The sequence below is a fragment of the Lissotriton helveticus genome, chromosome 11 (genome assembly GCF_964261635.1).
Source record: "Lissotriton helveticus chromosome 11, aLisHel1.1, whole genome shotgun sequence".
Taxonomy (NCBI): Eukaryota; Metazoa; Chordata; class Amphibia; order Caudata; family Salamandridae; genus Lissotriton; species Lissotriton helveticus.
The window spans coordinates 1,068,650,955-1,068,667,661 of record NC_136072.1 but is presented as its reverse complement, the minus strand read 5'-3'; the positions used below and the strand labels follow the sequence as shown (position 1 = coordinate 1,068,667,661).

The following is a 16,707-nucleotide window of genomic DNA, read 5'->3' as shown; positions in this document are numbered from 1 at the left end:
TCTGTATTACATATGTCTGCCATGCTGTTTGTTCTTTTAACAGACAAGTCTGGTGCACACAAGGGTGAAATCTAGTCCTCATGCCCTGATTACATTGCCAGTTAGTACAGAGGGAGCAATGAAACATGTCTTCTGTTCTTCTTAAAATGGTCTAAACGTGGTATGCTCTTTTTCATCACGAGTGTGGGCATAAAAATTAATGACAGTTGCTATGTGCTGCACGCAACTCATTTTAATGTATTTTTCTTGTGCGAAAGAATTTTCTCCTCCTTATATGGGGGCCGAGGAAGGTTTTATTGAGATGTGTGCTACACACAATAGGATTATATAGAAAACATGCACATATAAAAAATTATTCTGATCTTGTTCAGTTGTTGGTTCCTCCGTATGTATAAGAAAGCTTTCGATGATGTAAAAGTGAGCATATTGCTGAAAAACTGCCTATTGGCTCCCTGGTGGTTATTTACGTGAGGCACTTCATATTTTTATATATCTTTATTTTCATTTTTTCATATATGGTTTTTCCCTACGGGTAGGACCCGTCTAGATAGATAAGAAGCTTTTCCATCCCAGAAGTGAAATAGAGGGACCCCATGTATTGAGAATCAAATGTGTGAGACATATCAAGAGCTTTTGTTATGAATGAATGGTTTGAGTGGGGAGCGCCGTTGACATTTTTCCCCCTAGAGCTCCTTGTTTATATAGGAGTAATTCCAACTAGTGCTCACAGGGTTGCGGACAGAAGGGCACACTGCTGCACATGCTCTGGGGCTGTCCTAAGCGCCATCCATTCTGGTGGGGGTGAGGTGTAGGATCTCGGAGGCAGAGGGGGCGCTGGCCTGGTCAGGTAAGTTTTCATTTTATTTTTTTAGCCGCGACTGGGCACATTGCTTCAGAAGTCTTGGGGTAGTGCTTTGGATTCTTCACAGTGCAGTGGTTTTATGTTCCCTGCATTCAAATGGCTGTTGTGATATTGTTTTAAGATGTTAAAAAAGTGCAGTGCGTGAGGTGTTCTCATCCTCCCCTCCTGTCAGCACTAGGCTGGCACTTGACATCAGATGCTCTATAGGTTTAGTGCACTGAATGTGTAGCTTTAATGTTCTCTTGGTGTGGCACGTTATATGACTGGCTGGGCGCATGGATTGGATGTTCTGTTGGCGCTTTGTGTGGTATGCTCCACTGTGCTGTGTTTTATTGTTGTAGTAAAGTCCTGATGGTGTAGTTCAGTCTACTAATGCTTGGATAATATACTGGAGCAGTGATTGTATGTTTCATTGGTGCAGTGTGTTCAGTGTTTTGTTTGTGCTGTAGGTTCTGTTGGTAAAGTGCTGAACAGTCCTGTTGGTGCTGTGCTTGGTATGTGCTTTGATTCATTGCAACTAAATGTTCTTTCAAAGTGGTGTATTCAGTCTTCTGTTTGTGCAGTCATTCTAAGCACTATCTCCTCAGGCATTATTACATATTATATTGGTGCAATGCTTGAAAGGTTCTGGTAGTGCTGTACATTCTATGTTCTCTGTTTTGGGGAGCTTGGGTGTCCTTTTGATGTTCCCTCGTGCAGTGCATTATTAGAGGCTACTGTCTCGCTGGCTAGTAACGCATGGGCAGGGCTAGCACATGGCTCAAAACAACAATGGGATGTAGGCTGCACTAAACACCGATTCAGATTTAACACAGGCTTTCCACTTGGTATGGGATGATGGTTTTAATGTCCCCACGTTTTATTTGTGTAATGCAATAGAGATCACAGGGGTGACCTTAGTAGAACCCACAGGGTGAGGGATGTGGAGAGGCCGGCCGACGACTGGACAGGGTCATCAGACCTCAGAGTGGTTGACACCTTTCTGCTTTCTCAAATTTGCTTGAAAATCCACAATTTGCCCACTCGTTTTAAAAAAAATTCTTGAGGGGAGAAACCCCCCGTAGGTGGTTCAGGCACGCTCACTATGCTCACGCGCCGCAATGCAGTACGACAATTGTTTTACGCCCCCCCACTTTCAAATGGCACCATCCGCCACTGCCCTAGAGTGGAGCCAATCGTGATTACTGTGGCCACCGGTGGAGAAGGTTGAAAAGGCTTTCCTTGAGACAGGTTGCCCAGCACACTTCACCAAGACAGCTCCGCTGCAGTATCTCTGGAGATTCTGACCTTCAACGAGCAATCTCCATTGTGCTGGTATCACTGCCTGTGGAGGCACCACTGGCGTGCCCTCATGTGCCAGCCTGCATGGTTGACCAACAGTATGCAGGAAGCGAACAGACCGAGCAAGCGTAGGACCTTCAGGACTGGAACAACCGCTCTATCATGAAACAAAGGAATCATCTCCTGAATGTCGAGAATCCTCGGTGGCGATGGGAAAGCTCGACACCCAGTAGTATCAAGTACTGCCACTATGAACAGGCTGCGCCGAGAGGGCACCAGCTGAGATTTGGGTACATTTATTGAGAAACCCAAGTTGAACAACAGTTGCCTTGTTACTTGCAAGTGACGCAGCACAATCTCTAGCAACTTTGGTTTAAGCAGCCAGTTGTCCAGATAGGGGAAAACCAGAATCCCTGATCTTCTGAGATGTGCTGCCTCCACCGCCATCACCTTTGTGAAGACCCGTGGTGCGGTAGTGTGACAGAAAGGAAGGACCGCAAACTGGTGCTGTTGAGTTCCTACTGTAAACCGGAGATACTTCTTATGCCACTTCAGAATAGGGATGTGGGAATACACATCCTGCAAGTCGATCGACACCATCCTGTCTTCCTACAGCAACGCCAAAAGAACCTGAGCTAGGGTCAACATCTTGAACTTTTCCTGAGTGAGGTAAAAATTCAAAATCCTGAGTTCCAGGATTGGTCTCAACCGGACGTCCTTCTTGGGGATCAGGTAATAACGGGAGTAGCATCCCTGACCCCTTTCCTCCTCCGGAACCACATATATTGCACCTTTCTGCAGCAAGGCTGCTGTTGCAAAAGTAGCAAATGGTCCTCTGAACACCAGCCCTGACGAGGAGGGTAAGGTTGTGGAAAAGGGTAAGGAGGTGGAAACTCTTGAAAAATTAGGGCGTACCCATTTTCCACAAGATTGAAAACCCAACAGTCCAAAGTAACCGATCTCTAATCTTGTAGAAAATGGGACACCGAAACCCTACAGGACCAACATGCTCCAAGATGTAAATGTAAATGTAGTATACTTGTAAATCGCACAGCTGCCCCAGCAACGGGGCGTCCCGGCGCTGTATAACTCTGGGGAACCCGTCCTGGCTTTCCCTGTGGGATGGTCCCTTGCTGGGAGTCCCCAAGGTGGAGCCAGGCATCCCCAGAATTGGTGGGGCCGTTGTGGAGATTAGGCAAGCTAATGCCCAGAGTTGCCGAGTGGAACCCCTGATTAGAGTAAGCACCGAAGCGAGAATTATCGAGTCCGCTGACCAAGGTCCATGACCCTGACGCGTCGGGAATTGAACCCTGGTCCCGGGCTGACTTCTGCTCTCAGGCCTGCCGCCTCTAACCAGTGAGCCACACTACTCCACTCTAGATGGGGGATCTAGAACGGATTTCCCGTGGTACCAGTGGTGGGGACAGGAGTGGAGGAGGAGAAGGACGACTATATTCGAGAGGCTCCCCGTAGACGGCCTCTACCTTTTTCTCTGTATGGCCTGTACAGACAGTTCAGCTGCTGCTGCTGATGCTGTGGCTGCTGATGGCCTCGAAAGGAAGCCACCTTTCCAACGCCTTGATACCTTTCGTATCCATAGCCCCCGGGCTGTGACAGCAGACCCAAAGCTCTAGCAGTAGCAGTCCTTGAAGCTCTGTAGTGCAGAATTCGCCTTCATTTCAAACAATCTAGATTCATCGGAGGGTAGGTCAAGCAAAGTAGCCTGTACTTCTGGTGAGAAACCTGAAGACCTAAGTCAGCCATGCCTCCTGGTAACCACTGAGGAGGACATCACCCTGGCGACCGAGTCTGTACTCTCCAGACCCGATTGAATGACCTGACGGGCTGCAGCTTGTGTGAATGATAGCGCTTCCAAAAAATGAACACGGTCATCTTCAGGCAACTTAGGAGCTACTTGCTTGACAGAGTTCAATAGTACACCAATGTACCTTCCTAGCAAACATATGGCATTTGTTGACTTCAGAGCCATACTTGCTGAGTAGAACACCTTTTAGCAGACTGTTATAGTTTTTTTGAGTCTCTATTCCCCGGGGTGGTGGCAAAGTATCCAGTTGACTGCTTGGAACAAGAAGCCTGAACCACCAAGCTTTCTGGCAAAGGATGGGCATAAAGAAATGCTGAGTCACTAGGAGCAGGCTTATACCGTCTTGCCACTGACCTAGAAACTGCAGGGGCAGACAAGGGCTTTTGCCACACCTCCATGATCGGCCCTGTCAATGCCTCATTGAAAGGCAGCAGAGGCTCAACAGAAGAGGAAAGAGAATGCAACACTTCAGTCAAGATATTTGACGTCACCTGAGCTGAGCGCAACTGAAGGTCCAACAGGTCAGCAGCTTTCCTGATGACAGAGTGGTAAGAGGCAACGTCCTGTTAAGGCAAGGCCTTCGGAGAACAAAGCTCCCACTCCGGGGAAGTGGCGACTTTAAGGGCCTCCCGTAGGCCCTCAAAGTCACCACGGAGTCGAGGCTCTCCCCTTCCTCATGTTCTTGCTAGTACTCATCTTCCTTCAGCAGTCTTTGTGCTTTTCTACTGGAACGTCGCTTCAGGATTGGCGTCAGTGACACCAACCGTCACGCCGGTGTCAACGGCGCAGGCGTCGAAGGAGGACCTTCCGAAGTGGGCAACGGTGCCGCTTGAATCTGAGAAATCGTCGGCCTAAAGCCAGACAGCGCCGGAGGCTGAGGTATCAGAGTCGAAAACCTCAGCGCCAGAAACTGCCATGATGGAGTCATCGGCATGAAAAACACGAAAGATGCAAGGGCATACTGCAGGGGGATGTCAAAATTAAAGGCAAGCAGACCCAAGGGGCCAGACGGCGCACCGGTAGGGTAAGATGCCTTGGCAAACATGTTAAACATTGCATTTAGGAAATGCAACGGATCCGCTCCTGGTCCTGGAAAAGGAGGATAAGGATCTGAAGCCCCCTGGTATGCATCTATCCGAGGCCTTACGGGGGCTGAGGCTGCGGCCCTGGAGACATCGGAGCCGGTACAGGTGAAGCCGCAGGAGAAGACTTCCTGGGTGCCGGAGAATCCCTCGACGGCGGAAAGTGGGCCGAAGTCACCTGTGGAGAAGGATTAGGTGGCTGCGAGATAGCATCCTTGTCATGACGCCGCTGTACAGGGGAGGCTGACCTAGAAGCAATGCCATTCGAAGGCCGATGTTGAGACCCATATCTCTCTTTTCTTAAGATTCTTCGATTTCGAAGTATGCGAGGTCGACAACTTCGATCTCTTGCGTCCCCTCTTCTCTTTTTTTCGCCCGCGCCATTAAGAGTTTTGCCTCATGTTCTTTCAGTGCCTTTAGGTTTATCTTCCGACAGCATAAACACCCTTCGATGTCATGGTCCGAAGAAAGAGAAAGGGACATATGGCCCCCACACTCCCTGCAGGGCTTGAAACTCGACTTCTTCGAAGTAGCCAATCCAGTGCAACATGAGGTAGAAAATAGGAACAATGTTATCACGTGTAAAATGGAGAGTCCCAGAAAAAACCATTACACATCGACGGCGGGAAAAAAGGTAACTGAGGTCAGCAGGCCGACAAAGTCTTCTTATGGCTCCAGTGACGTCATACGGAGTCGCAAGCGGAACCGTGGGGAGCTAAGAAAATAAATTCTGTGGAATGCTGGCGCAGGAGTAATTCAAAAGGTGAAAAATCCACAGGCAGATATATCCATCAGAAATATATTTTAAGAGGAGATGGGTGAGCAGACCCCCCCTCCCGAAGCCTCATTAGGCCCAGGTGCCTCACGGCCAAATTAAATTAAAAAGGGCAGGGGCCATGGGCCACCCTCCCCAAGCCTTATTAGGCCCAGTGGACTCCCTCCTCTGGGCCAAATTCAATTAAAAGGAGAGGGGGCCCCCTCTTCAAACCTTCTCAGGCCCCAAGGGCCCCATCCCCCGGGGCAAAATTCTGTAAAAATGGGGAGAGGGGCCATGCTGTCCCCCTCCCCAAGCTTTATTAGGCCCCTGAGACACCATCCCCAGTACTAAATACTATTAAATAGAGAAGGGGGTTTGTGCCCCCCTCCCTGAGGCTTAATAGGCCCCAGGGAACCCATCCCCTTGGGCCAAACACAGTAAAAACGGGGAGCTCCCATGGACCCTATCCGCTGTGTCCAAATATAATAAAAAAGAGGAGGGACAGAGAGGAACCCCTCCCTGAGCCTTATTAGACCCTGAGGACCTCATCCCTCTGGCCTAAATTCTAAGGGGAGGGGGACGTGTGCCACATCTCTCTGAGCCTTAATAGCTCTTAGAGACCCCACCCAAGGGACTAATACAATTTAAAAAAAAGGAGAGGGTGTATAGCTCCCCTCTCTGAGCCTTTAAATGCCCTAGGGACCCCATCCCTCAGGGCCAGCTCATGTACTGTGTCATGGGAAGCCCACCTCACGACACAGTTGTTTCCCTGCCTGCAATGATGACGGCAGAGAAACAAGTGCAAGCTCCCATCTGGAAGGAGTATTTTTAAAAATTCCACCAAACAGGAACAAACATGGATGTCCGGTCCCAGTCAACAGCAGATTTAAAAATACTCCGTCTGACTGGGAGCAGAGTTTTGTTCTGTTTCTCAAACACATATAGCTTCCACTTGGAGGGGGCAAACAGAATTCAGCTGCAGCTCCAGGCGGGAGCAATACCGGCTCCACCAACGTGGTGGTTGGTGGGTGCACTGGGTGGACACCAAGGCATCCACCCATAATTTAGAAAATACCCCAGAGGATGGGGTCCAAGGGGCCAAAATAAGATTGAAGAGGGAGGCCACACAGCCTCCCTCTCCTTTTTTTATTATTTGGCCTTTCAAGTTATTTATGGCCCCGGGAATTGGGGTTCCCGGGCCTTTTAAGGCTCAGGGAGGGGTGTCATGCAGCCTCCCTATCCATTTTTATTGATTTCAGTCCAATGGTATGGGTCCCTGAGGCCTATTCAGGCTCAGGGAGGGAGCTGCATGACCTGCACCCCTTTTTTATGATTTGCTCCCAGTGCATGGGATCCCCGGAGACCAAATTAGCTCGGTGATGTTGGCCCTACTTTTTCCATAATCACTCAGAAATCCTGAGGGATTGTGGCGATAATTGCTGATTTTTTAAATTTGTATTTTAACTCAAGGGGATCACTATGGTTTTCCCCACAGGCGTAGGGGAGCACAGTATCCTTAGCTTGCCCCCTTATATAATTTTTTGTAAAACTTCAGGACAGAGGGGATAAGGCCTCCAGTCCTGTAATAGGTGCCAGCAACATTCTTTTAATTTGGCTGGCAGCCAATCAGAACACTCGCTCCCATAAGAGTCTGACTACAGAGGGACCAAATTGGCCCAAGGGAAAAAAACTCCCTGGGCCAATCAGAACTCTCCATTTTATTTAAATTGGGTTCAAGGGGTTCTGGCGACAGGGCCTCAGACCCAACCATTCAGATATGCAAACATTTGTGAACCATCATTTTTCAAAAACTTCTGAACGGATTAACATCAAATCACAAGAAGCACGATCTGTGGGCCAAAATCTCGCTTCCTAACAAATTTGGTGCAATTCCATTCAGCAGTTTCTGCAGTGGTAAATCTATGGAAAATGCATGGGTAAGTTTGCTTCTGGGACCTTCCTTTTTCTTTGCCCCCGCTTGATTGATCAAAAACTTTACAGGAAGGAGCTGAGGTGAATTTCCTTATTTCTTAGAAAGTTTCATATGATCCGTCAAAAGGCACCAAAGTTATTAGCAAACCAAAAAACACCTTAATCAGGAAAGCAATCCTCACTATAACTAACCACATTAGAATCTAACCACATTAGAATCTACTCCTACAACCAGGTGTAAATCTACTCATTTTTGCTATTCACCATTTCTGAGTGGAGATGTACACCTAGGTGAAGACTTAAGAGTCTTCACCCAGACTCCTACAACGCAGACCTTTTTGTGAAGATCTTCGCCATCGGAACAGACATCTCCCCATGGAAAATATAGGGAAATTAAATCAAGTTAAAAGAATACAACACACTACCTCCTAAATCAACTTTGTTTTAATTTGTACATGAATTGACATTTATGATTTTTTACATATTCTTTTTCACTTTAAAATTAAAATCACACTCTCCCCTACATTTTAATTTCATCAAACTTGTTTATACGTTGTTTTTAATTAATTTTACCAACATTAGACTTTTTAAACAAAGTAAAAAATATAGAATTGTGGATTACATTTTAATATTTAGGATTATTTATTTATGTTTTTCACCTTAGCAACAATTATTACAACTTATATTTACTGATTGAATCAGCCACACTACAAACATAAGTTAGACGTCTAGGACCTTAAAAACATTTATATTCATATATTTTAAATGTAGATTTATTTAAATGTATTTTAGATTATTTTCTATGGAGGGTTAGGGTTATAGACTCTTCATTTATTCTACAGGAGTTTGCTGCAGTACAAGTGGGTGACCATGTTTGGTGCTGATCTTTCTCCAATGTAAGGCTAAAGTTAATTTAAACTTGTTTAGCCACAATAAATTAATTAATCAAGATGGTGATACATGGGAATGCTGTTATTCACACCCCACAGCTTTTAAAGTTAACCAAGTGCCACTGTTTTCTGCAGTTCATTATCTACCACCAAAATGAAAGTGCAATTGCATTCACCAGATAAGCAATGACAGCATCTTAAATTTTCTATGTCAACAATCCTCCCTTTTCAGAGGCAGTGTTTTCGGGTATCACACTAATGCATGGGTGATATCAAGATATAATTCAGAGCAACTTCTAAAAGTTAATAGCATGCTTGTGCTCCCCTAGGTAGGTCTAGAACAGAAATTTCCACTTGTAACAAAAGTGGCATATTTGATCATTTATACTCTGTTAAAATCCTACAGAAAAATCTCTAGATTGATACAAAACTGCAAGCTGGAAATATTTGTCAGAACAAAGTCACCCCTCTGAGACAAGGCTGCTTGCATCTGGCCAAGTCAGGAACTGCTAATACGGATCCAGTAAATGACAGAGGCATCTTCCAAGATGCTTTTGTAGACAAGGGGTATCAAACGGTGGCCACAATGAAGAGGGTGAGGGATTTGGGAAAACTAACTAGATAAGCAAAGTAATTTAGGCTTTTTTGCATGTGCCTTAGTGGTGGAGGATGGGATGTCTCGGGTCAAGCCATGTAAAAACATTGCTTTGCTGGGGCAGTCCAATGTGGGAAAATTATATGAAGGAGATAAAAGATAAGTGTCATAAATAAGTTAACATGAATGATGCGAAGTATAATAAATCTGCTGTGGAAATCATGAACAACATACCGTTTTTTATAATCAGTAAATGCTGAAGTTAATGCTGCAAATACTTAAGGATGGAAAACATAGTTCCCGTGCTAACACAGGCTCTGCATTCCTGAATTAAGAATACACTACAAATTTAGAAAAGTGGTGTACTTGCTCTGAACTTTCAACAGCCTGACTTAATAATGAAAATAATCAGAGATGTGAACATTCTAGACCTTGAACATTGACTGTACTTTGAGCATTAGCCTTTATAACAATCACTGCTAGAAATGCAGATGATGTATTTAAACCATTAGTTAATTTAACACAGCTAATGTACTAACTGGTAACAAGGGTCATTCCCAAGTACCTAATTGAAGCGTTTTTCTCATATGCTTTGAAAAAGAGACGGAGGCATACTAGTAGGAGCTGTGCTGAACATCCAGAAAGACCATGCATATCTCATGCATGTTCTCCTACAAACCAAGGGCCTAACTAAATTTCTCAAAAGTGTGTTTTTATACAGCTGGAGTCCACCTGTTTGACCACAACCTATTTGCAACATTTGCTTCCAAAAGAAGCCCAGCTCAATTACAAGGTGATTTTTGTTGTTGCGCCTAATGGCCATTCAATACATAGTTTGCTTGTCTTCAACACCAATGTATACACCAACCAAAGTTTTAAGCTCAATTTTAACTAAGATCCTTTAAATACTTTTTGTTCTTACTTTTTCGTAACTTTAAGTTTCTTTTCATAGGGCCATAGAAAACGGAAGACCTCAGTGATTGACAATTGTGTCTGGTAGATGTCTAAATGAATAGTGTCAAGAGTCCACATCTATCCTACCTCACTGCATGCCACTAACAGGTCTGACTATCCCGGCTTCCAAAGCAGTGGACACTCCCTTGTGCTGCCTCCCTATCGATTCTCCCCATGTTTTAGCGTATCGACAACTGACCACAACACTTGGTTATGGTATACCTATGCTAATAGTACTCTCATAAACCAAGCATTGAGGTGGGGGGTGTTTGGAACATTGATATGTTTGACAGATGTTTAGGCAATTGTACCTTTGCTGCAGTCAATTTCAGTATTAATCTGGCATCAAAAGTGAATAGTTCAGCTACAGAATTGAATTAAGTACATAATCCTGAGATGTGGTGGCAATCTGTCTGAGATAACTGAAGAAAAGTGTGTTGTACTTCCTATAACTGTGTGAATTAGGATGTTACGCTACTTTATATTGACAATACATGAAAATGTTTTTAAAAAATTAAAAGGGTCAAGAGGTCGCTTATCTTGTGGTGTATGATACTTACACTAGTATACCTACTTACAAACTCCTTTGAGTAATCACAAAGTTTTACTGAAATTTGGATACAATTCTCCTGGGATCAACAACTGGAGTTTAGGAATTGTAGACGATGTTGAATATCCGGGCCCATCCTGTGTAACAGCGTGACTGCCACATGTTTTAGAGATATTTTCCAAATAGACTAGTGTAAAGCTTTACACTTTCTCCTACCAGTCTAGTTTACTGAACTACAGAAAACTGAAAATACAGATTATTAACTCCTTTTTTGATGCCACAAAAACAGTCAATATGTAACAAAAACTGGCCATTCAGTTGTTACCAGTCAGCGAGGGACTGCATTTTGGATCCTTTCAGTTAGACTGCAAGCTCTGTTTGGAATGAGCAACCACACATTCATAATAAATGCCACTGTAGTAAGCATTCTCAGACTTTCACATGAGCAACCAGAGGCTCACATCCAATGGGAGTAGCGAATGTTGATATACAGGATTAAACTAGAAACACTGGACAACTATTTAGAGTATCTCAGATACTAAGTTACCACTTGCATATGTGTATAAATCTAGAAATACAGTTTTAAAATACTTCTGAATAAAGATTCTGTGCTTGGCTTTAAACTAAAAGTTTTAAGCTGATCAGGAGCTGTGTGTTCAAAAAAGCACCTGGTCCTAATAAGCACAATAGGCAAGGTTGTGCATGTGTTTATTTATAAGAAGGCAGAATACATCACAATGCCATAGGCATTGGACGCACTATAAAAATTCAGACTGTTTTTATTAACTGTTTATTCATTTTATTGGTTATATCTGTAGCACATGCCTGGGTCAAGGATGATGTGTTGAGGGTCAATGAAGTGTAATGAGGAGGTACATGCCAAGCGAAGGTGCAATGTCACACAGTGCAGCTGAGGACAGTTACACAAATGATCAGGAGGAACTCATTTGCAATAAACATTTTTGAGAGATGGGGTTGTGCAGATTGCTAACTAATAGGGGGGGGGGGATTTGGTAGTTGCAAGCAAGGGTGAGTCAGTGAGGTGTTTCAGTTATAGTGTAAAAAGGTGGGTTTACAGATCATTCTAGAGACTTGTATAGTGTGAGGCAAAGAGACAATTCACATCTAAGGTTTGGCGCATAGGCAGAAAAGGCTTATTTCCATACTGATTTCTCATGGACCCTCTGCATCTCAACCTCCAGGGTGTGTTCTGAACATCAGAAATGTAGAATGAGGTCCTCTTTATTTGAGCAGAATGATCGTAGACTCTCAGTATATCAAGCGCAGTACTGGTCTCTAAAATGTAGGCCAGGCAATCTGTAGATACAGCTGGGTCTATATCATTTTGTACTGGTAATCTTGGTGCTTTAAATATTTCCATATGTTTGTTTACTAGTGCGGGGGGGGGGGGGGAGGAAAAGAGGACGGTGAGCCTCTGTTGGCTCCCTTGTGCAACATGAATTGCATGTGGTTTATTACCTTCTAAGAAGAACCACTACAGTTAGATTCTATAGGCCTTTTCCAATAGTACATTTCAAGCAATGGCAATTATGTCCATATGAGAAGTGTTAATATTCAAAGAGAACGGGGTTCATATCACACCCTCTTACCTGAATTGGTAAGAGAATGTATCCATTATCCTCTAAAGCCCCTTCCACAGCATCATTAAAGTTAGGGTAGCGAACCCGGGGGCAGTCCAGTCCTGGAAATAAATCTGAAATCAAGCCCAGGAACAGAGGGACATCCTCAAATACAAACTTTGGAAGATTCATGTCTCTGAGAGCCCGCATCAGTACCACATCCTAGACAAAAAAAGTAAAAGAAATACCTTCTGAAAAAAACAACAAAAAAACAACACTTTTAGGTACAAAACAGGTATATATGGCTTTCTAAATGTACCTCTAAAGTAACAACCACAGCTAAAGTGCCATCTCTTGCATTTAGGGCACACAAATTCTGCAGGCCAATCTGTGTGTGGTGCTGTCTCAAGGTTACCAAATAAAGAGAGGGATCGTTGGCTTACAATATATGATAAACTTCAAAGTAGGTAGACATGGAGACAAGACTATGGAGAAGAGCAAGAGGCAACAAAAAAAAACACACAGCAAAGGCAATGCTGTCCTACCACATGACACCTTACTGGAAAGGTGAGGTAGTGCTGCTCCCCATGACACCCTCTACTCAAAAGTAACAGAGTCTGAATAAGGTTAGTCCAGAGTTGGCCGACCAAAATTCTGTATGTGCAGCAAAGAGAAGTTGAAGCATCTACACATGTGCACAATGGAGGAAAATGACAAATGATGAAACATATGTTAACATATACAAAGGGAATACAAACTGTAAAGAACAAGCGGTAAACACCACAGTGGGAGAAATCTATGATGATGGTCAGCCATGGTATCAAATGTAATGAGCATAATCATTAACTTGACACTTGAAAGCAAATCTTCAGAAAGGTCAGAGGTTAATATGGAGACAGTGTACTGTCTGTGGTAGGGGAAAGGCAAAAAAGGGCCACATTGCATGATCCTGGTGGTTCTTCACTGGTGCAAAGTTTTACGTGACAGCCTTGGAAATTAAAGCAGTTTACGGGCTTTTACGAGCTCTTGGACAAACCCGCCCTCCCCTAAGCAGTGTCCAACATGCTCTTATGCTGAGGAAAGTGACTTGCATGTAGTTTTGTTTTGCCCCACGTACTCGAAAGCGAGGAGATACTGGCTTCTCCCACTCATTAGAAACCTTGGTGGCAGAGAGTATCTCCCAATGTATAGAATTTTAAAAACTGATCTTTCGAGTCCAATTGTGTTTGCATTGGCTAAATTTCTTACCAATGTCTGGCATACTCGCACCAGTTTACTGAAGTCACGGACATTGAGTTAGCTTCAGTCTCCTATATGTAAGCCTTTATAGTTTTAACCTACAGATATGTACGATTTTATAATGTACAAGTATGTCTTATTGTTATTGATGATGTTTTATGGTGTATATGTTTTATCTTGTTGTGTATCTTTGATGGCCGCATGGCCGAAATAAAGATTTAATGATGAAAGCAGTTTAGAAAAAAGCTTGATGATTAATGGTTTTATATGAACAAGGGATTTGGCTTAATCTAAACCAAGTGACGCGTTAAATAAAAAATAAATTTAAAAAAGGATAGCTCCACAGTCTTCTATTTGCAACAACCAGTCACACCCAAAAATCAATGTATACCATTCTGGTGTTTGTCAATCAGCATTTAGCTGTGTCTGTGTGAGGTGTGTCTAATAAAGTGGCTGTGTGTAATAAAGGGATGGAGTTTCAAAATGATATAGAGAGTGTCTTTATTTAAGTGCCGTAATTGGACCCACTAGTGCATGAGCTAGGGCATCCAGCTGATGCAAAGTTGAACCACTTTTGCTGTCTTCAAACGTAAGCTCCTGCATCAGTGAATTGCATATTACATGTTACAGTTGCATGTGAAATAAACAATAGCTATTACACTTGAATGACAACATTCTATAAGGAAAATAAAGGTAGGATACGATTACCACATGTATCCTTTAAGAAAAGAAAGAAATAAAAAAGAAATTGCAAAATGTAATCATCAAACTTTTTAGGTACCTTGGCAGTGCTTTTTTGTAACAGAAAATTATGAACAGTACAATAGTTAGCAATCTGTTGTACGGTAGAATCAATGTGGTGATGGTCAGTATTGGTACTAGTTCTACCCACATTGGAACTTTGAGTATGAATACAAACATTGCGCTTCTGAGAAGCACATTCGGTTCCTTTGTAGTCAAACCGCACATTATTGTCTTCAGCTGTTTCAAAAAAACATTCTTGCGTAGAGAGCTAAGGCATCGAGCTGAGACAAACTCCAACCGCTTCTGCTGTAGTTAAATCGAAGCTCCTGCATCAGTGAATTGAAAATTACAGTTCTATGTGTCCTACACATAGCTATTAGACATGAATAAATAAATTGTATAATGAAAATAAAGGTAGTTTACTATTACCACACTGTGCCAACCAGTTATTAAACAAAATCGTCTTTTTACATTTTCAACATGAGGTTCTGAGCAGAGGCTGACTTTGAGTAAAATTGTATGAAAGGGGTTTGTGAATAACAGGCAGGCAGAGAAGCATGTTCACAAAGAATAGACGTGGTTTCTAAATGGGTGTCGGGTTTAGGTTAATTTAGGAAGTAAATAGCGTATTTGCCTAGGCCATACATCATAGATTCCTGGTTGGTATAGTGGAGACGTAAGGGGCAATAATGAAGATAGTGTTCAAATGTCTGAGTATACTTAGAAAGTTATTATATCAAAGTAGTAGGATTGAAGTGCATTATAAAAAATTTGAAGGAAAAAGTAAAAAAAAGATGGAAAAAAATCCATTCAAGAATAACGTGAGTTTCTTACAAGTCTTGGAGATTCCAGTCCAGAAGTTCTTCATCGGCTTGAGATGCGTAATGTCCCAAGAGGCTATTGTTGCCATAGTGTGAGAAAAGCTAAGCGATCCAATTCATATCCTTGAAGGGACAGTAATGTTCTTCGAATGTTGGAGTGGTAATTTGAAGGGTCAGGCAATCTGCGATGTTGTGAAAGGTCGCACATTGCAGGAGATCTTTCGCGGATGCGCAGAAATCCTATTCCGCTGCGATTACTTTTTGCATTGCATTAGCCATTGCTCCACTGCCAGAACAATTATGTTCATGGTTTTCAAGATACTCCATTACCTGTTGGATATTGGGAGCGATTGTTGAGATGTTGGCAAGGTATAGATCCATTTGCCAGTCGAATGGGCAAGTTTTACAATAAAACAATGGTTGTACGCATATTGCATAAGTGTAGATAAATGTTATGTTGTAGCTAGCTCCGATAATAGAGGCAGGTAGCCGAAAAGTTTTTCCGTTTTTTTTACAGTATTGATGTAGCTTGGCGTAGAGGCGTATTCTGTTGGACATAGTTGTTACCATAGAGAGAGTATCCATTTCTAGAAGTAGAATTAGTAGTAGGATGGCCGCAAAGAGGGCGAGAATTATTGGCACTGTTCCTGTTATTCCAGAGATGATTGAATGCATGTCAGAATGCAGTCTGGTATTAAAAGAAGAACAGTTTGAAAGCGTGTTAGAAGGCTGTAGGAGACCATGTTAAAAAAGTGTGCCAGACCTTGAGTGTGACAAGTGTTGAAAATTGTGTAACAATTCACTAAGTGCAATTGGCAGTTCGTATTTAAAAGGGAGTGTATTTTATTTGAAATTCGTGGTATCTGAGGTCGATGAATTTCTTTTGCAGAAGTGAGGGAGACTTCTGTTCTGAACAAAGGTGCTTTTAGCTTGGTTCGTTTCTCTAAATGTGTTTTCAAACTTGGAAGTGAAGGCCAAGTTGAAGTTTGGGAGTTAGTTTGTGTGAGTGGGAATAGATATTGCCACAGGAAGTTACTGTGTTTGAAACAGTAAGGACATGCGGTATGCCAGCTCACATTCCGTAGGAGTGCATTTTATTGAGAAGCAGATAACTGTCGTTAGAAAGCTGTGTGAATGTTGGTGTAATTCTGGGAGTTGGTGTCCTTTTAAGAAAGGACGCAAGATTGAGGGCTGTAAGCTTAGAAGCGCTGTGTAGTTGGACATTCTTGGAAAGTAATGAATGCCTGCCATTGTGGTAGCACTATTCACCTGTGAGAAAAACTTCTGTATGCTCTTTAAGACACCAATATGTAAATGGGATAAACCACTACTCATGAATAAACGTGCTACCTTATATAATGACATTCAACATGACAAACAACATGTGCATGTAGCAGACGCAATGATACTACATACTAGGGGAACCGCTAGCCATGTATACAAACTAAACATGCAAAAACAACAGTTGATGAACAGAATGCAGAACAATGTCATACATTCACCCCAGTACAGAGATCTGGGCCTAAATCCATAATTTTTTTGCTCACCACACCAACCCAGTTCAGACATGGCCATATGCAAATCAGCCTTGACCC

General features: G+C 43.1%; 1 protein-coding gene across 2 annotated transcripts in view; it reads right to left on the bottom strand.

The window, feature by feature from the left end:
* DNAH10 (dynein axonemal heavy chain 10) overlaps nucleotides 1-16,707 on the bottom strand; it is a 2,445,728-nt gene that overhangs the window by 1,204,993 nt on the left and 1,224,028 nt on the right. For both annotated transcript variants that reach the window (XM_078667623.1, XM_078667624.1), the window contains one exon: nucleotides 12,339-12,530. In XM_078667623.1, coding sequence (XP_078523749.1) covers nucleotides 12,339-12,530 — 192 coding nt within the window. The remainder of the gene's footprint in view (nucleotides 1-12,338; nucleotides 12,531-16,707) is intronic.